Source organism: Gorilla gorilla, chromosome 23 (assembly GCF_029281585.2).
Source record: "Gorilla gorilla gorilla isolate KB3781 chromosome 23, NHGRI_mGorGor1-v2.1_pri, whole genome shotgun sequence".
In the NCBI taxonomy this organism is placed as follows: domain Eukaryota; kingdom Metazoa; phylum Chordata; class Mammalia; order Primates; family Hominidae; genus Gorilla; species Gorilla gorilla.
The window spans coordinates 18840021-18864115 of record NC_086018.1 but is presented as its reverse complement, the minus strand read 5'-3'; the positions used below and the strand labels follow the sequence as shown (position 1 = coordinate 18864115).

Sequence of the window (24095 nt, the reverse complement as noted above, 5' to 3'; positions counted from 1 at the left end):
TGAACCTGGGAGGCGGAGGTTGCAGTGAGCCAAGATTGTGCCACTGCACTCCAGCCCAGCAACAGAGCGAGACTCCGTCAAAAAAAAGAAAAAAAACCATACAAGAAGCCCCTACGAATCTGGGTGAATCAGCAAAGGATTCACAGGATAGGAAAAGGCCATGAGTATGAAAACATGAGTGGGGAGTTGGCCTAGATGGTAAACGAGGAGAGGACAATACGGCCAGGAAGTGCATGTGCACAGCAGACGGGAGATGGAGGGCACGGCTGATTGGCAGCTACCTGTACTTTAATATTCCTGGAGTGTGACGTGTGAGGCAAACATGGGGTGGTGGGGTGAGTGCTGGAGATGAGGTGGACAGTGAGCCATCAGCATGTTAGTAACAGGGAAATCCACGGGCATTTCATGCAGCTCGAAGGACCCTATGTGAGCTCATCAGACTCCAATTACCCAAATCTGTTTCTTACCAGTGGTAGTTAGGATTTCCGTAGGTACACTGGATGTCTTCCCAGGACACCTGGAAGCCAGAAACAAATGGGGTCAAGCAGCCAGCTGACACAAGCACCCACAGAGGACAGGACGCTATAATGTGCCCCTCATCCTCCAGACAAGCCCACCCCTAGCAACTCCCAAGAGCCTGGAGGCAATTGTGGATGATGTTTCTTACCAAGCAAATATTGGAGTCATTGAAGCAGAACCATTTTCCATCCACAGCATTCCGGACGTAGACACAGTAATGACCGGAGTCTGCCATTCCCACATGCGCAATCACAGCAAAAAGCTCATACTGCCCTCCAGACTGGAAAGAGACAGGCACGAGACAGTTCACCCACCACCACAAACACGACTGCCTCACACATTTATACCTGTCCACCCGAGGCCCGACTCTGGGACTTTAGAATATTAGAAAACAGTCCTGACCCATGGCCAGTGGGCACCCTCCAGGAGGGGCTTTCCTGAGTGTGGATCCTGAACTGCGAAGGCTCAGCAGCTTGGCAGGGCAGAGCACACAAGAGATGGAAGGCAGGAGGTCATGAGAGAGGCCCCCAAAGCCAAGGCAAGATTAGAACTTTCCCCTGGGAGGGGTGGGGATCATCAGAACACAGTTCTGTTTCTCCACAAGCCCAGGAATGACCCTAACCTGAGCCACCGTACCCAGCCAAAAAAGTCTTTTGTAGGGGGAGGGGAGACAGAGGGCAAGGGCAGCACACGCAAAGCTGAGTCACCCGTGTGGAGGCTGAAATTATCCCTATTTCCATTTGCAGACTTTGTGCAGAACTTTACAAAATGCAGGGCAATATCTGTATCTAAATATTAGTTTACAAGAAATAAAAGGGTTATAGGTGATGTTAAATGATATCAACCAGCCAGTGCTGGCATATGAAAAAAATATTCAACCAAATCAACTGCAAGGAAAAGAAAAGGAGCGGAAATCTAAAAGGAACTTAAGAAAAGAAAGAAACTTAACCAAATGCAAGTGTAGGTGTTGTTTGGATCTAGAGTCAAACAAACCACATAGATTACACAACAGTCAGGAAGTCTGAATGTTGACCAGATATTTGATGCTATTAAGGAATTGCAAGATGGAGATGATTATCTTTTGAGTGCTTATTCTTTAGGGATACATAATGAAGTGTTTATAAGTGAAATAGTATGATGTCTGGGATTTGCTTCAAAAAAATCCAGTACAGGGTTGGGTGAAACAAAAGGGTGGGTTATAGGAAAAGCAAGACCTGCCATGCGTTTTGGTAACTGTTACAGCCAAGGATTCACTGTTTAACTCTTCCTTCACTACACACTTTGGTATCTATTTGTAATGTTCCATAACAAAGTCTTTTTTGTTGTTGTTGCAAAGATGGAGTCTTGCTTTGTTGTCCAGCTGGGCTCGACTCCTGGACTCCAGCAATCCTCTTGGCCCCCCAGAGAGCTGGGATTACAGGTGTGACCCACTGCATCTAGCCAAAAAAGTCTTTTTTAAGTGAAAAACAATTTTAAATATACTTCATCGGGCAGAATCTGCAGGTAGAAATAAAAAGAACTAGAAGGAAAGAAAAAGAGAATCCTATGAAATGTATATGGCCTAAGTAGGGAAAGAAATCATGTTATAATAGGAGCTATTGTAACGTATTATCAGGTCTTAATTTTCTAAATGTCATGGTTCTAGAGCATAAATAGCCAAACAGACCAATAAAACAGAAGAGACACTCCAAAAATAGACCCGTACATACAGAAATACAAAATTTGTTATGTAGCATTTCAAATCTATGGAAAAAAAGATATTTGTGTCTTTTTTTTTTTTTTTTTAGTTTTTCTTGTTTTGTTTTTAGAGACAGGGTCTTGTGCTGTTGCCCAGGCTGGAGTACAATGACAGATCATAGCTCACTGCAGCCTCAAACTCCTGGGCTCAAGTGATCCTCCAACTCAGCCTCCCAAGTAGCTGGGACTAAAGGTTTGTGCTACCACACCCAGCTAATTTTTTTTTTTTTTTTTTGAGAGACGGGGTCTCATTATGTTGCCGAAGCTGGTCTCGAACTCCTGGGCTCGAGCAATCCTCCTGCCTCAGCCTTTTGAGGTGTGGGATCACAGGCATGAGCCACATCACCTGGCCTTGTGTCTCTTTTTTTCTCAGAATCTCTCGATAAGTTATTATCTCAGGACAAGTGAATTAAACTTTACTCTGATTAAATGTGGTCCAGTCAACTGGCTACTTTATGATTATCCTCAAAGGGGGCACAGGCCATCTGAGGAAGAAAGTTTGGTTGGTACTATGAACACATAATGACATGTTTGCCTACGCATTTCTATGTATTCCACATTATTTCCAAAGAAGCCTACTGAATTCTGGATTCTGTCCCTCAGTGCTGTGAGGCATATGAACACAAATCCAATATTTAGAAAGAAGAAAGGCTTTTGAGGCTGGGGACAGTCTCTGAGGAACAGGTGGCTCCTAGCAGACTGGGGGTGAAGGAAGGGAAACAGAAAGGACATGGCATCTGGGGAGAGGCAGGATGGCAAGGAGGTCGGGATCATCTCACCTGCTCCTCAGCATCACAAGACTCTCGCTTCATTGGAAGGACCTGGCTGAAATCCAAGCTCTGGGGGAAGTACAGGGAGTGGCAGATCTTTCTCGTCTGTGAATTCCTGATGGAGAATCGCATGAGGTGGATTGTCAGGGTCTGGGGCAAATGGGTCAGCTTCAAGACCTGAAAAAACAAAATCACTCTGGAGATGAAGTCCACTTGGAATGAGAGAGTCAGAGAAATGTCAGGGCTAGCAACGCGTTCTTCCCAAAAAGAGGGGAGCAGGGCGACATCATGGAGTTCAAGGCTCCTGTTCACTGAATCTGCTGAGCTCCTCTGAGAATAATGCAAAACTTGGCTATTCTACCACCATGTGGCCCCCCACAAGAGGCACAAGGGCACAGTGCTCTGCACAGGTACCGGGACCCAGGGAGCCACCGCGTCTGCTCCAGGGAGCTGGTCTCGCCCCGAGGGAAACACCCTGCCGGCTGCTCTCAGGCCCCCTCCTGCAGTCCCTCTCAGTGATGCGACATGAGAAGCCACATCCACGGCTCCAGATATCAGAACCACAGCGTCCCAGATACTAGCCAGACCCAGATTCCCTTTCTCACCCACCATGGGGTGTCTCGGGGCCTCTGATGATTCTATCAGGAAATCCACGGGGGGCAACCCCAGACTAGTGAAGGACAGATGACCCCTGAACAGCACGGGTTTGGACTGTATGGGTCCGCTTATACACAAATTGTTGTAAATAAATACAGCCTGCCCTCCCCCATAGGCACGAGTTCCACATCTGCAACCAAATGCTCATCAAAAATAAAGTATCCCAGATGCACAACCGCATAGATGAGGGACTGACTTTTCCTATACGTGGGTTCCACAGGGCCGACTGGGTGTGACTTGAGTGTGTGTGGATTTTGGTAAAAGCAGGGGTCCTGGAACAAATCCCCCATATGCACCGAGGGACAGCTGAGTCTGATTTAGGGAATGAGTACCTGTTTCCCACGGGTCTTCTTCCCACCGTTCTCACAGAAGCATTTGCTTTTGCTGGATAACTCCCTGGGCTGGAAGAAGCAGTGCAGGGCGTCCTCCTGTCCCACCCAAGAGAACAGGGAAAAAGCAGCGTTGGTATTTCCCACCTAGAATACTATATTCGTCTGTTCTCACACTGCTGTGAGACAATAGCTGAGACTGGGTAATTTATAAGAAAAGAAGTTTGATTGGCTCATGGTTCTGCAGGCCGACCGGAAGCATGGCAGCATCTGCTTCTAGGGAGGCCGCAGGAAGCTCCCAATCATGGCGGAAAGCCAAGCAGGAGCAGGCGCCTTACCTGGGAGGAGCAGGTGCAAGAGACCAAGTGGGGAGCTGGAGTGCAGGGGCATGATCTCAGCTCACCGCAACCTCCACCTCCCGGGTTCAAGGGATTCTCCTGCCTCAGCCTCCTAAGTAGCTGGGACTACAGGCTACACCACCACGCCCAGCTAATTTTTTATATTTTTAGTAGAGACAGGGTTTTACCATGTTGGCCAGGCTGGTCTCAAATTCCTGACCTCAGGTGATCCACCCACCTCAGCCTCCCAAAGTGCTGTTATTGTGGGCGTGAGTTACCACACCCAGCCTGGCTCCACACTTTTAAACAACCAGATCTCATGAGAACTCACTGTCACAAAGACAGTACCACAGGGGATGGTGCCAAACCATTCACGAGAAACCCTCCCCCATGATCCAATATCCTTCCACCAGGCTTTACCTCCAACATTGGGGATTACAGTTGAACAGGAGATTTTTGGGCAGGGACACAGACCCAAACTGTATCAGGTACAGCCTCCCCACACTTTGCAGCTGAGGATTTCAGCTTTTCTTCTGGTTCTCCTCATATCCCCCTTAATGCCTGGCCTGGTGTGGTCCACTTGGCAGGATCTCAAAGGGCACCTACTGACTGGAGAAACAAAACAGGAGGGGGCTCCTATTAAGGGAGCAGTATGAGGGAAGTGGAGGTAGGAGGGAAAAACATTTTTGCCAAAACGAAGGAGAAATTGGCCAGCACCATGAAAATGAAATAAGTGACTTTCCAGAAGCCAGAGATAGATCAAAGAAGCAAGGGGGAATTGGCCACACTGTGCTGCGTGGTGTGATGGTTTGAGGGTTTGTCCTCCCCAAAACCCAGGTAGAAACTGAATCCCCAGTGTGGCTGTATGGAAAGGTGGGGACTTTGAGAGATAATTGGGGAGAGCAAGGTGTCTCATGCCTGTAATCCCAGGGAGTCTGAGGCAGGGGGATCACTTGAAGTTAAGAGTTTCAGACCAGCCTGGCCAACATGGTGAAACCCCATCTCTACTAAAAATACAGAAATTAGCTGGGCATGGTGGTGGGCACCTATAATCCCAGCTACTTGGGAGGCTGAGGCAGGAGAATCGCTTAACACCGGAGGCGGAGGTTACAGTGAGCTGAGATTGTGCCACTGCACTTCAGTCTGGGTGACAGAGGAAGAATCTGTCTCCAAAAAAAAAGGTAGGGGGGTTATTGCATCATGAGGGCACAGCCCTCGTAAATGAATTAATCCACTCATGGATTAATGGGTTAATCGGTTATCCTGGGAGTGGGACTGGTGGCTTCATACGAAGAGGAAGAGAGACTTGAGCCGGCACATTAGCATGCTCAGCCCCTCGCCATGTGATGCCCTGCACTGCCTCGTCTCAGGACTCTGAGAGTTCCCACCAGCAAACAGGTCCTCACCAGGTGCAGCCCCTCAACCTTGACTTCCCAGCCTCCAGAACTGTAAGAAATAAATTACCTAGTCTCAGATATTGAGTTATAACAACAGAAAATGGACTAACACATACAGGGGCAGCAAATACCAAGAGAATCCCCTTACCAGTGTCTTCAGGGGCTTTGAGTCCACATCAAAAAGAGAAAGTGGGAGGGTTAGCATGCTGCTGTTTCTGCTACTCTCCATGGCACAGTCAAGGCAAATCAAGGAGTCCTTCATCCGGATCATATACAGGGCCTGCAGTCTCTCCACCTGCAAGAGGGAGAGCGGAGAGGTGAGATGGGAACACCACCATAAGCCAGGTCAGGCCAACTGCCAGAAGGTGGAGCCAAGAGACAGAAGCTCCTCACAAAGGTGCAAAATAATACCAGTAACAATATTATGAAACTGTGATAAGTGTTTTATGTGGATTAACTCTTTTTTTTTTTTTTTTTGAGACAGAGTCTCGCTCTGTCACCCAGGCTGGAGTACAGTGGCGCGATCTCGGCTCACTGCAAGCTCCACTTCCTGGGTTCACGCCATTCTCCCGCCTCAGCCTCCCGAGTAGCTGGGACTACAGGCATCCGCCACCACGCCCGGCTAATTTTTTGGTATTTTTAGTAGAGGCAGGGTTTCACTGTGTTAGCCAGGATGGTCTCGATCTCCTGACCTCGTGATCCACCTGCCTCAGCCTACCAAAGTGCTGGGATTACAGGGGATTAACTCTTTTATTCCTCTACACACTATGGGAACAACAGCTGAATGAGTGAAATGAGCAGCATCTTAAGCTTCCGAGTGCTCTGGTTCTAGGTTCTTACCAAGTGCACATCAGCGATCTGGTCCTTAATCAGGTTCCAGAGTTTGAGGTACAGTTGGGCAGCATCATGTTGGACAAACACTGGCCACAGAGAAAAGGAACAGCCAATTAGTGAGGTCTTCAGAGTTGCTTCTCATGCCCTGGTACTTAGACACACAGGAACACTCATCACTTTGTCTCTTCCTAGTCCTCCACCCCACTGCAAGGCTAAGTTGGCATGACAGAAGAAGTGATCAATAAACGAACAGTAAGTTTGGTATTGATTTTTGAGAACGCCTCTTAATACTTAAGCTCCAGTGCCAGATGTAGTGGCTCATGCCTATAATCTTAACACTTCGGGAGGCCAAGGTGGGAGGATCGCTTGAACTCAGGAGTTTGAGACCCGCCTGGGCAACATAGCAAGACTCCGTCTCTATAAAAAATTTAAAAAATTACTTGAGAGTAGCGGTGCATGCCTGTAGTCAGAGCTACTTGGGAGGCTGAAGCAGGAGGATCACTTGAGCCCAGGATGTTGAGGCTACAGTGAGCTGTGATGTCACCACTGCACTCAGCCTGGGGAATGAGATGTCCACAGGGTCTTTGAAAAGCACTGATACATTCCTGAGGATCTAGAAGGCCAGGCGCATGCCCAAGTAAGACCTGAGAGGGCTCCGATCCCTCCCCTCTGGCTGACCACAAGGCCACATGCAAGAAAGCAATGAAGGCGAATACAGAATCACGAACTGCCCAGGAACAATAAAACAGCAACAACAACAAACCCTGCTGTGGGGATCTCTGATGTCCAGTGTTGCCACCTTACATTATCTAAAATGTTCATTTTCCAACAAAAGAGACAAGATCTACAATGAAACAGAAAAGCATGGCCACCCAGGAAAACAGCAATCATAGAACCTTTCACTGAGAAGCCCTAGATGTTGGCATTACTAAACAAAGACTTTAGCTGTTATAATATGTTCAAAGAACTAAAGAAAACCATGTCAAAAGAAGTAAAAGAAAGTGTGAAAATGCTGCCTCACCAAATAAAAAGTATCAATAAAGAAAAAACTATAAAAAAAGAACCAAGCAGAAATTCTTGACTTGAGGAGAACAATAACTGAAATGAAAAATGTACTAGAGGAGGTCGATAGCAGATTAGAGCTGGCAAAAGAAAGAATCCATAAACCCGGAGCTAGGTTGATTGAGGTTCTCCAGACTGAGGACGGAAGGAAAGCTGAACACAGTACCTATGCAGCCAAAAGCTGATGAGCTGCTCACTGCGTGTACAGCTCAACTAACTCTGATACCAAAAAAAATGTGATACAAAAGGTTTTATATACAAACGTGAATTTATTCTGAAGCCAGCCTGGGGCAAGGAGCAAGACACATCCTGCCTTTTAATGTGCCATTTCTCCTTTGGAGGAGAGAGGGGCATTTTCATAAGGTGTATTGTGGGGGTGGCGGGAGTGAGCAATGGCGGTTTTCTACCGGGCAGTTATCAAGTTCCCAGCAGCTGCGTTGGCGCCTTTCCAGGCAGAAAAAGGCCGAGTGGGCATGCTTTCTCCATGCCTTCCTAGTGGGTGAAAGACAAACCCCTAGAGGGTGGAAGTTTGGAAGCCACCCCCTGGCAGGGAGAGTTCCCTGGTGGGTATGCTTTGGGCTGCAAATGTACTGCCAAGTCTCAGGAAAGATCAGCTGGAAGAACTTGCCCTGTTCTCAATCAAACCTCCATCAGCCTACCTCCATTTACAGATTCTTCCTTTTGCCCAGCAGGGAATGTCTGGAGAGGGGTAGGCGAAAGGTGATATTTGCATTTCTAAAGGGCTAACAGGAAACAGGAAACATGGCCGCGGTGAGGGGTGAGGGATGGGATGAGAAGAAGTGAAAAGAAAGTAATAAGAAAACTAATATAACTATCTCTTAGAAAATGGGAGTACTCAGTTACACCCAGAAGGGTTCACTAGTGAACGATGGGTTCTACCAGACATTTATGGGAAAAATTATACCAATTCCCTACAACCTCTTCCAGAAGACAAAAGCAGAGAGAACACTTCCTAACTCATTCTCTGAGGCCAGCATTATCCTAACACCAAAACCAGACAGACATTGTAAGAAAAAAACCTAAAAACCAGTATCTCCCATGAACATAAATGCAAAATTCCTCAACAAAATATTAGTGAATCAAGTTCAACTATGTATAAAAAGAATCACAGAGGGTGACATAAGCGAGATGGTAGAGAAGGAGGCTCCTGGTGCTCCCCTTCTCCCATGGACACACGGTAAAACTCTCATCTACACACAGATCAACTCCCTCTGAAAGAAACCCAGAAACCAGCTGAGAGAGGCCTGCACAGGGGGCAATGGGGAGAACACCCACATCACAACCGGTTGGAAAAGCTGAGACACACTCGCACCACAAGCCCCACCCTAGACACAGTACCTTACTGTGAGGAAGGAATCCCTACTCCCAGCTTTCTCCTGGAGAGGGGAGGGTTTGGACCACACATAGGCAGCCCCAGCTTTTGAGTTCCCACTCAAGGGCTTGGCTGCTGGGTCACCTAGCTCTGGGAGCAGACATGGGTCAGCAGTTATGAATCCTCTGCGACCACAGAGGACAAAGAGGCAGTTTTAAACGGGCACGTGAGCACTTCCAGCAGCTGTGCTCAGCACAGAGCAAACAGGCAGAAATGCCAAGCTCCCAGTTCCTCCCTGGAAGGATATGTCTGCGGGCTCTCCTAGCTGTTGCCCGAGGGATGGGCTTCTATTAATAACTGGCCTGCACCTGGAGCCAATGAGGCAGGTAAACAATAGATTTCCAGGAGTCTGGACAGGCCTGTGGGCAAGTCCCATGCCTTCTCCCACCCCCTGCTCTACGATAAAATCAGGTCTCTAACTTCACATATTGAGTACACAACATTTACCCCTCTCAAATGAAGGTCTAGCTCCTCAATCACTGAGCTTTGGGAGCTGACAAGGCTCTGTATTTGTAAGTCCCACAGGGGCACAGAGACCAAAGAACATCCCCCCAGGCCCAGTGCAGCATGAACAGGCAAAAAGGCCCGGCTCCTACTTTCTCCCTAGAAGGAGTTTGTCTGCACAGTGCAGCTGCTGCCCTGGGGTTTCCATGCATCTGGGAGCTGACAGAGCAGGAAACCAGTGCTCCTCTGAGACCCTGAACAGGCAGGTGAGCACCTCCACAGCTGCTCCCACTAGTTTGCTCAACAGATAGCGTCAAGCTTCCAACTAACCTGTCCGTCTCTAAGCAGAGAACAGCCAGCATTTGCTAGGCCCCTGGGGATGACAAAGAGTAAAACAATGCATGAAGGAGTGTGCAGATTAAACATGAGTGCAGGCACTTGCCACAGATCCTCTGTCCAGCGTTTTGCAGAGCAAGTGGCGGATAAACTCATGCTCCCAGCTTTTCCCTGAGGATAGAATAAACTGGAACACACATTTAATGCCCCAACGTCTCCAGCTGCACCTCAAGGGGCTGGTTTCTATCTCCCCTGTCTGGGGCACTGACAGGACATGACATATTCTAATCTCCTGAGGGCCGCTAAGAACATAGATGACAGTTTGGACAACACAAAGGGTCAAGAGGTGCTCCGAGTGTCTGGCAGGGCTAATTGGTAAGTTCGTCTCTTATACAAGGCCCGTGGGACAAGACTGGGAGAGGTGTTTTTCTTTTTTTTTTTTTTGAGACGGAGTCTCGCTCTGCGGCCCAGGCTGGAGTACAGTGGTGTGATCTCGGCTCACTGAAAGCTCTGCCTCCCAGGTTCATGCCATTCTCATGCTTCAGCCTCCCGAGTTCCTGGGACTACAGGCGCCTGCCACCACTCCCGGCTAATTTTTTGTATTTTTAGTAGAGACAGGGTTTCACCGTGTTAGCCAGGATGGTCTCCATCTCCTGACCTCATGGTCTGCCCACCTCGGCCTCCCAAAGTGCTGGGATTACAGGTGTGAGCCACGATGCCCAGCCTGGGAGAGGTATTTTTCTTAACTAAAGTACAGAAAATAACAGAGAATCAAGAACAATGAAGAAACAGAGAAATCTGTTCCAAGCAAAAGAACAAGATAAATCTCCAGAAAATGCCCCCGGTGAAATGAAGATAAGTGACTTACCTTACAGACAATTCAAAATAATGATCATGAAGATGCTTACCATGTCTAGGACAGCAATGCATGAACAAAGTAAGAATTTCAGCAAAGAGACAGAAAAAGGTTCAAAAGAAATAATAGAGCTGAAGAATACAATAACTGAAATAAGAGCTCAAAAGAGAAGCTCAACAGACTAAACCAAGCAGAAGAAAGGATTAGCAAACTAGAAGATAGGTCACTGGAAATCATTCAGAGGAGCAAAAATGAAAAAGAATGAAAAAGAGTGAAGATATCTTAAGAGAGTTAGGGGACATCAAGCCGACCAAAATAGGCATTATCAGAGTCCCAGAAGGAGGAGAGTGAGAAGAGATGGAAAGCTTATCCAAAGAAATAACAGTCACGAGTTGCAGATCAACATTTCAGTCAATGGCAGACCACATGAGCACAGTGGCCATAGCATGCAGCCTAGCTGTGTAGTAGGCTGTCCCATCTAAGTTTGTGTAAGTGCACTCCATGATATCCACACAATGACAAATTCACCTTCTGATGCATTTTCAGAACGTATCCCTGTTGGTAAGCAACGCATACCTATAATGACTGAAAACTTCCCAACCCAGGGAAGAAAATACAAATCCACATCCAGGAAGCCCAAAGGACACCAATAAGACTGATCTAAAGCAACCCACATCAAGGCACATCATAATCAATTTCAAAAGTTAAAGACAAAGAATTCTGAAAGCAGCAAGAGAAAAGCAATGTATTATGCACAAGGGAAAACCCGTAAGTGTGGGATTTCTTCTGGGGGTGATGAAAATGTTATGAAATTAGATTGTGATGATGGAGGCACAACTCTGTGAATACACTACAAACCTTTGAATTGTATGTTTTTAAATGGATGAATTTTACAGTATGTGATGCACATCCCAATATAGCTATCTAAAAAAAAAAACCTAACCTATTTGTGAATTATTTTGTAGAACATGTTTTCTCTTTTTTATTCCTTTATTCTGTTTTCCTGCAGTTCCCTAACTGTGGTGGAATAAGCTTGGAGGAGATGCCTTCACTTACTCTACTGAGAGGCAGAGAAAGGTTAGGTATGGAAGTAAAATGTCCATAAATAATATCAATTCTGCACCTCCAAAGATGTGTACCTCTTACACAAATGTCTCTATAATCTGAGGGGTCCAGGCTACCTAACTTGCTTCTTGTTGTTTCACTGCCCATTAGTTCCTCTCTTCACTCTCTAAGCTTCCCATCCCCTTTGGATCAGCAGCCAGGAACCCAGTGGGTGGGTATCTTACAGGGCACGTTGTACTTCTGCAGGCAGTAGGCCAGCTCCAGGGGCCGCACTGCTTTCTGCCGGCTGTCCTGCATCTTCTCCAGCAGCAGAAGCATCTGGAAAGGGACGCTCCTCCTCTGCTCGTCAGCTCCCCTGGGCACCGTGATCCTGCCACACAAGAACAACCAGAAACCTCCTTACACGTAGTTCTCAAAGCTAGGTGCACACTGGAATCACCTGGGAGAAATTTTAAATCTTCATATCCAGGCCACCCCCATACAAATTAAAGCAGAATTCTGGGTCGGGGCGCGGGGGTGCGGAGCGCGGGGGGGCAGGGCGCGGGCAGTTATCAGAATTTTTCAGTTCCTCAGATTATTTCAATGTGTGGTCAAGGTTGAGAAGCACCATGTGAGTGAATCTGCTCTACAGCGGACCCTCTAGAGAGGGGAATCAGCATGACTGCTGCCTTGGCCCCTCTGCACCCTGCCCAGCAATCGTGCTAGAGCAGACGGCAGATGCACGAGGTCCTGGCTCCACATCTCGGGCAAGCAGCAAAATGTCCAGCCTAAAGCTCTCCAGACTGCAGAGGCACATGCTGGGTTAGGTCCTGGGAAGAAAGGCAACATGAAAGGCTGTCCGTGTGGTTTGGCAATGATTCATTTAATCACAGGCATTTTTCGGATGGGAAAAAGGAGAGAGCACAGGGCAGAAAAGGAGTGATAGAGAGAGACAGAGGGAGAGAGTGCATTGTGTGAGCGTTGGTGGAAGGAGGGGTGTGTACTCCCCACTGACTTACTCCTTCTCCGACTTTGGTCTAGTCCCAACTCTGTCTTTTAACCAAGTCAGTGGCTGTCAATCCTGGCTGCATTTAAAATCACCCAAAGAGGGCTTTTAAAAAGTACCAATACCTGGCCGGGCCCAGTGGCTCATGCCTGTAATCCCAGAACTTTGGGAAGCTGAGGCGGGCAGATCACCTAAGGTCAGGAAATCGAGACCAGCCTGGCCAACATGGTGAAAACTCGTATCTACTAAACATACAAAAATTAGCCAGGTGTGGTGGCGGGCGCCTGTAATCCCAGCTACTTGAGAGGCTGAGGCAGGAGAATCCATTGAACCTGGGAGGCGGAGGTTCCAGTGAGCCGAGATTGCACCATCCCTCTCCAGCCTGGGGACAGAGTGAGGCTTCATCTCAAAAAAAAAAAAAAAAAAAAAAAAAAAAAAGTACCAATACCTGGGCCGCACCCCAGACCAACCTAAGAAGTTTTAGAAATAATGTGTAGGCCAGAATATGCAGAAGACGATCTTTCCTCTGCCAGCTTTTGAGAGAAGATCTCAAAAAGTCCAAGTCACTGTGAATAACTGAATATATTAAAAATGAAATAATACAGGCCGGGTGCAGTGGCTCTTGCCTGTAATTCCAGCACTTTGGGAGGCTGAGGTGGGCAGATCACGAGGTCAGGAGATCAAGACCATCCTGGCTAACACGGTGAAACCCCATCTCTACTAAAAATACAAAAAAAATTAGCCAGGCACGGTGGCGGGCTAGTCCCAGCTACTCGGGAGACTGAAGCAGGAGAATCGCTTGAACCCGGGAGGCAGAGCTTGTAGTGAGCCAAGATCGCGCCACTGCACTCCAGCCTGGGCAACAGAGCAAGACTCCATCTCAAAAAAAAAGAAAAAGAAATAATACAAACGCTTATCAGCCTGAAGAACAGTCTTACCTCTTCAATATCCTGGCGAAGTCCACATTCATTACAAACACCTGAATCAAGGAGTTAAGGCAGCGGGTCTGTCCAATGTTGTGTAAACCAACCAGGCCTATAAGGGGAAGAGAACAAAATGCTGAGGGCAAGGCCTAGGTAAAGAAGTTGACAAGGCTGGGCATGGTGGCTCACGCCTGTAATTCCAGTACTTTGGGAAGCCGAGGTGGGCAGATCACCTGAGGTTGGGAGTTCGAGACCAGCCTGATCAACATGGTAAAACCCCGTCTCTACTAAAAAATACAAAACTAGCTGGGCATGGTGGCACATGCCTGTAATCCCAGCTACTCGGGAGGCTGAGGTAGGAGAATCATTTGAAACCAGGAGGTGAAGGTTGTGGTGAGCCGAGATCACACCATTGCACTCCTTTCTGGGCAACAATAGTGAAACTCCATCAAAAAAAAAAAAAAAAAAGAAGAAGAAGAGAACTTACAGCAGGGTGTGGTGTTTCACACCTGTAATCCTAGCACTTTGAAAGGCCAAGGTGGGCGGATCACCTGAGGTCAGGAGTTCAAGACCAGCCTGGGCAACAGGGCAAAACCCTGCCTCTACTAAAAATACAAAAACTAGCCAGGCGTGGTGGCAGGTGTCTATAATCCCAACTTCTTGGGAGGCTAAGGCAGAAGAATCATTGGACCTAATTTACTGATTTTTTTGAACTTGGAATATGGTGTGATGACAAAATTATGCCACTGCACTCAATCCTGGATGACAGAGCAAGACTCTGTCTCAAAAAAAAAAGGTTACTTTTTATTTCCTGAAAAGCTTGACTTCCTGACAATGAAAGTCCTAAGGAGCGAGTGGCAGAAGACAGCTGGCAGCTGGCAGTCATCGGTGGGGCAAAGGCAGAGATACCACTGCTGACTCTACTGGGCCTTGGGCCTCAGCGCTCATGGGGAGGACCCCTCTTTCAAACTTTTGGAGGGGTAAGGGAGGGCCAGGTAACAGTGCCTACATCTTAGGCACCGAAAACAACTGGAGCTGCTTCATGCAGTCAAGAATCCCCTGAAGAAGGAAGGCAGTTACCTCCCTATTCTCGAGATCTCTTCAGCTGGCCTGGCTCTCATCCTTTCCAAGACCTGGCTGTTTGCTTTGCATTTAGTTATATGAGCTAATTCATATGCTTCTAATAAATGTCTTCCATCCTTCTGCAAAGTTAGCCCTAGAGTATATTGCTGTTGTTTACAATAAAAAAACCCTAGAGATGTACTCTCTAATTCTCTTAATAACCTCATTTTTCTGTCATTACCCCTGTTTTAGTACAAGTAGCTGAACTTCAGAGAAGTTAAAAGATGTGCCCAAGGTCGCACAGCTAATGAGTGTCACAGTCAGAATCTGAACCCAAGTCTGTCTGATGTGGGGTCATGACAAGAGCATGGGTTTTCTTGGGAGAGAAAAATGACTTCAAATCCCCACTTCCCGCATAAAAATGCACAATGGGTCTAGCAATGCAGAAGCCACAGAGCTGTTGAGGATGGATGGAGGTGACGCATAGGAAAGCACATGGCCTAGGGTATGTATTCCCAGAACTTTGGGAGGCCGAGGTGGGCAGATCACCTGAGGCCGGGAGTTCAAGAGCAACCTGACCAACATGGAGAAACCCTGTCTCTACTAAAAATACAAGTTAAGCTGGGTGTGGTGGTGCATGCCTGTAATCCCAACTACTTGGGAGGCTGAGGCAGGAGAATAGCTTGAACCCAGGAGGCAGAGGTTGTGGTGAACCAAGATCATGCCGTTGCAGTCCAGACTGGGTGAAAAGAACAAAACTCTATCTCAAAAAAAAAAAAAAGAATTAAGAAAAAAGATTTGAACACTTCTTTTTATCCCTAATTTATTCATTTTTTTGAACTTGGAATAGGAACACTACTGCCAACAAAAGTAATTAGAGAATATAGATGTTAAATCTATTCTCTAAATGAATTATTGCTTATTTTAAAATTGCATATTAATTAATTATAGGAAATTTGGAAAGTAAGAGACATATGAAGAAAAAAGGTAAAAATGATTTGTAATCCCTCTGAGAGTTACACATTAATGCCATTTTTGGTATATTTCCTCTCAGTTCTTTCCCCCTCCACCACCAGTATGTGTGAGTAGTTTATATTTATGTTTTATAAAGCTGGGTTCATACAATATGATTTCTTGGCTGGTGTGGTGGCTCATGCCTGTAATTCTAGCACTTTGGGAGGCTGAGGCAGGCATATTGCTTGAGCCCAGGAGTTCCAGACCAGCCTAGGCAACACAGTGAGACCCCATCTCTACAAAAAGTAAAAAATTAGGTGGTGGATATGGTGGCACTTGGGATATGGTGGCACTTGGGATATGGTGGCACTTGGGAGGCTGAGACCAGAGGATCACTTGAACGGAGGAGGAGTCTGCAGTGAGCCTAGATTGTGCCACTGCACTCCAGCCTGGGTGATAGAGTGAGACCCTGTCTGAAAAAACCCAAAAAAGATTTCTCTATAATTTCTTTTTTTATTCAGTAAAATATTGTAGTTTTCTCTATCTTCATTAAACAGTCTAAAATGGTTTTAATGTCACCATAGTATTCCATTTTATAAATTTGTCAAAATTTATTTAACCTTTATTGTTACATTTCCATTTTTTAAAATAGTGCTGCAGCTGTTGATTTGAAAAGATACTTTTTTCAGGTCGTTGACAACCAAAATATCCCCTTGATGGGTTCCAGCATACCCCATGCCTCAGTATCACACAGTATACCTTTGTAACTAACCTGCATGGTACCCCCGATTCTAAAATAAAAGTTGAAAAAAAATCATCTAGTGTTTTAAAACAAATTATATATTATTTTTGGGCCAAGCGTGGTGGCTCACACCTGTAATCCCAGTTCTTTCAGAGGTTGAGGTGGGAGGATCACACAAGAGGATCCACTGAGACCAGGAGTTTGAGACCAGCCTGGGCAACATAGTGAGACCCCCATCTCTACAGTAGTTTAAAAAAAAAAAATTAGCTGGGCATGGTGGCATGCACTTGCAGTCCCAGCTACTTAGGAGGCTGAGGTGAGAGGATTGCTGGAGCCCAGAAGTTTGAGGTTACAGGGAGCTATGATGATGCCACTGCACTCCAGCCTGGGTGACAGAGCGAGACTCTGTCTCAAAAAAATATACTATTTTAAATTTATAAATCACAATTGAATTACATTTATGTAGTACAATGTGATGTGTGATGTATGTATACTGTTAAAGAGAAAAGCCTTTGACTAAATTTGACAGAGTTTAGTTGAACAGAAAAAAGATTCGTGAACCAGGTAGCACTGAGAAGCAAAAGTGGTTCAGAGATCTCTGCTCCACAGGTGGGCAGAGAATATTTATAGCCAGAAAATGTAAGTTTCATTGAGAAATAGCCTGTTGGTTACAGCTCTGCAGTTGCCTTATTTGAACATTTTTGGCAGCTTGCAGCCTGTGAAGGGCCAAGAGCTCAGCTGCTGTGATTGGCTGAGACTGGGCTACTTATTCCAAGGGCATATTCTCAGGTTAGGTTGCAGTTTGTTTTGTTTACCTATGTGAACCCCCAATAGCTGAGACAGGTCTCAGTTAATTTAGAAAGTTTATTTGCCAAGGTTGGGGACGTGCATCCATAAGAGCCTCAGGAGGTCCTGACATGTGCCCAAGGTGGTCAGAGCACAGTTTGGTTTTATACATTTTAAGGAGACATGAGACATCAATCAACATACGTAAGATGAACGTTGGTTCGGTCCGGAAAGGCAGGACAGCTCGAAGCAAAGGTGGGACAACTCGAGGTGGGGAGGAGGCTTCCAGGTCTTAGATAGATAAGAGACAAATGGTTGCATACTTTTGAGTTTCTGATGAGCCTCTCCAAAGGAGGCAATCAGATATGCATTTATCTCAGTGAGCAGAGGGGAGACTTTCAATAGAATGGGAGGCAGGTTTGCCCAAAGCAGTTCCCAGCTTGACTTTTCCCTTTAGCTTCTTGGGGCCCCAAGATTTATTGTCCTTTCACATCTATTAAGTTAGATTACAGTGTGCTATATATGGAGGCAGCTTTATTTTATTTTAATTAATTAATTTATTTGTTGGTGATGTTGATTTCTCTTGTTTTAAAATCAACATTATAGGCTGGGCATGGTGGCTCATATCTGTAATCCCTGCACTTTGGGAGGCCGAGGCAGGTGGATCACTTGAGGTCAGAAGTTCAAGACCAGCATGGCCAACTTGGCAAAACTCTGTCCCTACTAAAATATACGAAGATTAGCTGGGCACGGTGGTGCACACCTGAAATTCCAGCTACTCAGGAAGCTGAGGCAGGAGAATCACTTGAACCCAGGAGGCAGAGGTTGCAGTGAGCTGAGATTGCACGATTGCACTCCAGCCTGGGTGATAGAGTGAGACTCCAACTCAAAAATAAATAAATAAATAAATTAATTAATTAATTAAATAAAATCAACTTTACGGAGAAAAATTTACATTCAAGAAAATACGCCCATTTTAAGTGTTCAGCTGGATGAATTTTCAGAAATGTGTGTACCCTCATGACCACTTCCTCAATCATGATACAGAACATTCCCATAACCTGGAAATCCCTGTGGCCCTTTGCTGGCAGTTTCCCCACCCAGCCCCAGGCAACCCCTGATCTTCCCTCTGTCACTGTAGACTAGTTTTGCCTTTTCTAGAATCTCATATAGAGGGAGTCATGCAGTATGTACTCTCTTGTAGCTAATGTTTTTGAGGCTCCTTGGTGTTGCTGCATTGTTTTCTATTGCTGAGTAGTATTCCATTCCACAAGTGTACCATAATTTGCTCATCTACTCTTCTGTGGCTGGACTTTCCAGTTTGGCACTAATATGAATTGTGGAGGCAGTTTTAGACCAAATTTAACTTAACAATACAATATGAAAAGATTAAGTCAAGCTAATGAACATACCTGTCACCTCACTTACTTGGCATTCTTTTAAGTTGATGCACTAGAAATTTTCTCTCTTAGACCGGGCACAGTGGCTCACACCTGTAATCCCAGCACTTTGGGAGGCTGAGGCGGGGGGATCATGAGATCAGGAGATCGACACCATCCTGGCTAACACAGTGAAACCCCGCCTCTACTAAAAATACAAAAAATTAGCTGGGCGTGGTGGCAGGCACCTGTAGTCCCAGCTACTTGGGAGGCTGAGGCAGGAGAATGGCATGGACCCATGAGGCAGAGCTTGCAGTGAGCCGAGATCATGCCACTGCACTCCAGCCTGAACGACACAGACTCCGTCTCAAAAAAAAAAAAAATTCCTTAGTTATTTTGAAATATTCATTATTATTGACTATAGTCTCCTGCTGTACAATAGACCTCAAAACCTTTTTCTCCTGCTTGGCTGAAACTTTGTACCTTTTGAAGAGGAAGTCTCCATTCCCTTGTTCTGCCACCTTGCCAGCTCTGGTAACCATTATTCTTCTACTGAATGAATTCAACTTTTTTTTTTTTTTCAGATGTCTCACTCTGTCACCCAGGCTGGAGTGCAGTGGCACAATCTCAGCTCACTGCAACCTCCGTCTCCCGGGTTTAAGCGATTCTCCTGCCTCAGCCTCCCAAGTAGCTGGGATTACAGGCGCCCGCCACCATGCCCAGCTAATATTTGTATTTTTAGTAGAGACAGGGTTTCACCATGTTCGCCAGGCTGGTCTCAAACTGCTGACCTCAAGTGATCCACCTGCCTCAGCTTCCCAAAATGCTGGGATTACCAGCATGAGCCAGGGCGCCTGGCCCAAATTCAACTTTTTTTTTTTTATGAGTGAGCAGCAGCAAGATTTGTTGCGAAGAGCGAAAGAACAAAGCTCCCACAGTGTGGAAGGGGACCCGAGTGGGTTGCCCCCAAGTTCAACTTTTAAAAGATTCCACGGGCATGTGAGATTATGTGGTATTTGTCTTTCTGTGGTATTTGTATTTCACTTAGCAGTATGCCCTCTAGATTTATTCGTGTCATTCCCAGTGACAGAGTTTTGTTCTTTTTTTTTTTTTTGGAGATGGAGTTTCATTCTTGTTGCCCAGGCTAGAGTGTAATGGCATGATCTCGGCTCACCACAACCTCCACCTCCCGGGTTCAAGTGATTCTCCTGCTTCAGCCTCCCAAGTAGCTGGGATTACAGGAATGTGCCAGCACACCTGGCTAATTTTGTATTTTTTTTTAATAGAGATGGGGCTTCACCATGTTGGTCAGGCTGGTCTTGAACTGCCGACCTCAGGTGATCTGCCCGCCTGGGCCTCCCAAAGTGCTGGGATTACAGGCATGAGCCACTGCTCCCGGCTGAGTTTTGTTCTTTTTAAGGCTGAATAGTACTTCGTCGTATGCGTGCACCGCCTTTTCTGTACGCATTCATCTTAGGCTGATTCACTTAGGCAGATTCCACATCTTGGCTACTGTAAATGGGGCCTCAGTGAACATGGGAGTGCAGACATCCCTGAACACATTGATTTCAATTCCCTTGGATATATTCCCAGAAGTGGGATTGCTGGCTCACACGATAGTTCTGTGTTTAGTGTTTTGAGGAACCGCCATGCCATTTTCCATCGCGGCTGTACTATACACAGGCAGTGTACTAGGATTCCCCTTTCTCCACATCCTGGCCAAAACTTACCTTCCATCTTTTTCATAAAACTTGTTCTGATGAGAGGGAGATGTTATGTCACGGTGGTTTTAATTTGCATTTTCCTAAAGATTTAGGTTGCCGCTGGTCAGCTCCGGGCCCCAGAGCTTCTTCAGTACTTGCTGTCTATAGTAAGCATCTCAAACTTTAACGTGCATGTGGATCACCTGGGAACCTTGTCAAATGCAGCTTCCAGGTAAGTGGGTCTGCAGTGGGGCCTGATATTTTGCCTTTTGAACAAACTCCCAGATAATACTGATGTTACTGGTCCCAGGACCTGCCTTTGAGGCAGCATTTTTTCATGAACCTATTGGCTGTTTGTATGTCTACTTTTGAAAAATGTGTTTGGTTCCTTTGTTCATTCTTACATTGGCTTATTGGTTCTTTTGCTGTTGAGTTGATTGAGTTCCTTATATATTTTGGATATTAGCCCCTTTTCTAATGTATGGTTAGCAGATATTTTTTCTCACAACGTGGGTTATCTCTTTATTACTTGTTCCTTTTGCTGTGCAGAAGCTTTTCAGTTTGATGCCATCCTGTTTCTATTTTTGCTTTTATTGCCTGTGCTGTTGGGGACATACCCAAAAAATCATTGCCCAGATCAGTGTTATGGAGCTTTTCCTCTGTGTTTTCTTATAGTAATTTTACAGTTCCCGGCATAATGTTAAAGTCTTTGATCCATTTTGGGTTGATTTTGGGGCATGGTGTAAGATAAGGGTCTAATTTTATTTTCTGCATATGAATAGCCACTTTTCCCAGCACCATTTATTGAATAGTGTTCTTTCCCTTTGGTGTGTTCTTTGTGCCTTTATCAAAAGTCAATAGACAGTCGGCTGGGCACGGTGGCTCACGCCTGTAATCTGGCACTTTGGGAGGCCAAGGCAGGTGGATCACCTGAGGTCAGGAGTTCAAGACCAGCCTGGCCAACATGGTGAAACCCCATCTCTAATAAAAATACAAAAAATTAGCCGGGTGTGGTGGCAGGCACCTGTAATCTCAGCTACTCGGGAGGCTAAGGCAGGACAATCACGTGAACCCAGGAGGCAGAGGTTGTAGTGAGCCGAGATCACTCCGCTGCACTCCGTCCAGCCTGGGCAACATTCCTTCTGTGTTCTGGGATATATATTCTTGAGGGTATTCCCATCTGTGGATAGTTGCCAGTTAGATTTCTGTGGTGGGGAAGTGGAGCTAGAGTATTCTTTTCCTTTTTTTTTTGAGACAGCATCTAACTCTGTCATCCACGCTGCAGTGCAGTGGCATTAACATGGCTTCATTGATCTCTTGAGCTCAAGTGATCCTCCCACCTGAGTCTCCTGAAAAGCTAGGGCTACAGGCATGCATCAGCATGCCCGGCTAATTTTTAATTGTTTTGTAGACATGGGTTCTTGCTGTGTTGCCTAGGTTGGTCTCGAACTCCTGGACTCAAGCAGTCCTCCTGCCTTGGCCTCCCAAAGTGTTGGGATTACAGGCGTGAGCCATTGTTCCTGGTCTGTTTCTTTTGTTTAGTATTTTTGTTTGTTTTGTTTCATGAGCTGCTATTTTGACTACAGTTTTAATATTTTTAGCAATTTTTTGGATGTGCAGAAATTTAATTCTTACTCATCATATATATTTTAGTATTTAGTGTGTTTTTTAGATTTCCTTTTTTAGGAGTCTTTCCAACCATAAACTGCCAAATAGAAATACACACACACACACACACACACACACACACACACACACACACAGAGGCTATGAATAGACAACTAATTGAAATAGAAAAAAATTGATTAATTAAAACATCTATGGGATTTTTCATCAGCCAAATTAGCATTTTTATTTAAAAAATCTTTTAGTGTTATTTAGCCTACATAGGAAGAGGCTTACTTATGTAGTTGATAAGAGTGTGAATTGATCAACTTTTTGGAAAGTAATCTGCCAGTATAATTAAAATTATAATTAAAATGTATCATAGGTCAGTTACAGCACTTTGAGAATCCTATACTACAGAAAAGAAGAAATATAAAACAAAAACATCGGTGAGATCCATGTATGTTGATGATTATTGAAAAGTCATTAGTGGTGGGAATTTTTAAAAACCATAATATCCATCTAATAGGGAATAAAGAAATCAGAACTTATCTATAATGCACATTACTACACAGAAATTCAACTGATACATTTGATCTACATTAGCTGGAATTAGTAATGTCCATGTACTCTAATGGGAGAAAGAAAATTACTAAATAATGTAAGATTTGAGCACGTTCTTTAAACAAAACAAATCAATAAAGCCCTAAAAGGACATACTATTGAAAGCAAGTCACAAAATCCAGAAATGGCAGGGAAAATGTTCAACAATTTGACTATGTAAAAATGAAAGTTTCTTCAAAACAAAGATAATATAAACAAAATAAAAGTTATGATACAGACCTTAAGAAACAAACTTGCTAATTATATGGAATTAATAAATGTGCAGAATATATAAACAATATCATTACATGAATTAGAAAACTAGTAAATCATAATGAAATTCTCAGCGAGAAATACAATTGGCCAGTAAACATATGCAAAAATGCACAATCTCTCTAATAAGTGGAGAAATCCAAATTAAAAATGGAAATATTTCTTAATCATAAAATTGGCCAAGATTAGCATTGGTCATTTCCTCTGTAACTAAGGGTGTGTGGAAATAGGAACTCTCATATACTGATGGTGGGAGTATAATATCATTAAATTTTTTTGAAACACAGATTTTTAATTTTTTATCAAAATATGATGAGGTGCAGTGGCTCACGCTTGCAATCCCAGCACTGTGGGAGGCCAAGGCAGGCAGATCATGAGGTCAGGAGATCGAGACCATCCTGGCTAACATGGCGAAACCCCGTGTTATTTGTAAAAATACAAAAACAAAATTAGCTGGGTGTGGTGGTGGGCGCCTGTAGTCCCAGCTACTTGAGAGGCTAAGGCAGGAGAATGGCATGAACCTGGGAGGCTGAGCTTGCAGTGAGCCAAGATCACACCACTGCACTCCAGCCTGGGCAACAGAACGAGATTCTGTCTCAAAAAAAATAATAATAATATTAAAAAAATTTATACTTTGCCTCAGTATTTTATTTTTAGAAATCAATCATAAAAGAAAAAACCCACCTAACTAAGGTACCATAAAGATGAATATACAGGTATGCCCAGGATAGTGTAGGTAACGGTAACAAATAACTGAATCCAACATAAAAATTCCACAGTGAAAAAGTGACCAAATTATGGTCAAATACCCTGTTGAATAATGATGCAACTATAAATAAGAATGAGAGAGACCTATATGCACTCATAAGCAATGATCACCACATTCTATTTTATATGGAAAAGCCAGTTAGGGAACAACACACAAAGCAGGATTACGTTATGTAAAAACATGGGCATGTCTATCTGTGTGTAAGTGGATGTAGACGGCTGAGTGGGCTGGGAGCTGGCGGAGACACATTTCATTCTACAGACCTAAGCAGTATTTGAATTTTTATAACAATAGCATATGTGTTTCTTATGTGATTTACTAGAAACAATTTAATTTCTTCAGTTGTAAAAGGTGTATTTTAAACCTATATAAAGGTACATGGAGATTGTCATTCAGAATAACAAAATAAAACAGCAATATAAAGACACAGATACAGTACAATATTAAATACTACAATATTCAAGATGATATTAAAATTATATATATCTACATCTATATGCATGTAAGGATCTCAGTAAATGATATTGTCTAAAATTAAACTGTGGTAATTTTTGCAGACCTCTGTGAATATATT

General features: G+C 44.8%; 1 protein-coding gene across 1 annotated transcript in view; it reads right to left on the bottom strand.

Moving 5' to 3' along the window:
• Positions 1–439: 439 nt before the first annotated feature.
• The window catches only part of LOC101150852 (putative ubiquitin carboxyl-terminal hydrolase 41), a 29934-nt gene continuing 6278 nt past the window's right edge, over positions 440–24095 (bottom strand). Inside the window, exons 4-12 of the mRNA XM_055375395.1 lie at positions 17394–17480; positions 13661–13757; positions 11962–12107; positions 6588–6667; positions 5896–6042; positions 4016–4111; positions 3036–3203; positions 668–799; positions 440–517 (exon numbers count right to left, since the gene is read on the bottom strand). Of these exons, the coding sequence (XP_055231370.1) occupies positions 464–517; positions 668–799; positions 3036–3203; positions 4016–4111; positions 5896–6042; positions 6588–6667; positions 11962–12107; positions 13661–13757; positions 17394–17480 (1007 nt within the window). The 3' untranslated portion in view covers positions 440–463. The remainder of the gene's footprint in view (positions 518–667; positions 800–3035; positions 3204–4015; positions 4112–5895; positions 6043–6587; positions 6668–11961; positions 12108–13660; positions 13758–17393; positions 17481–24095) is intronic.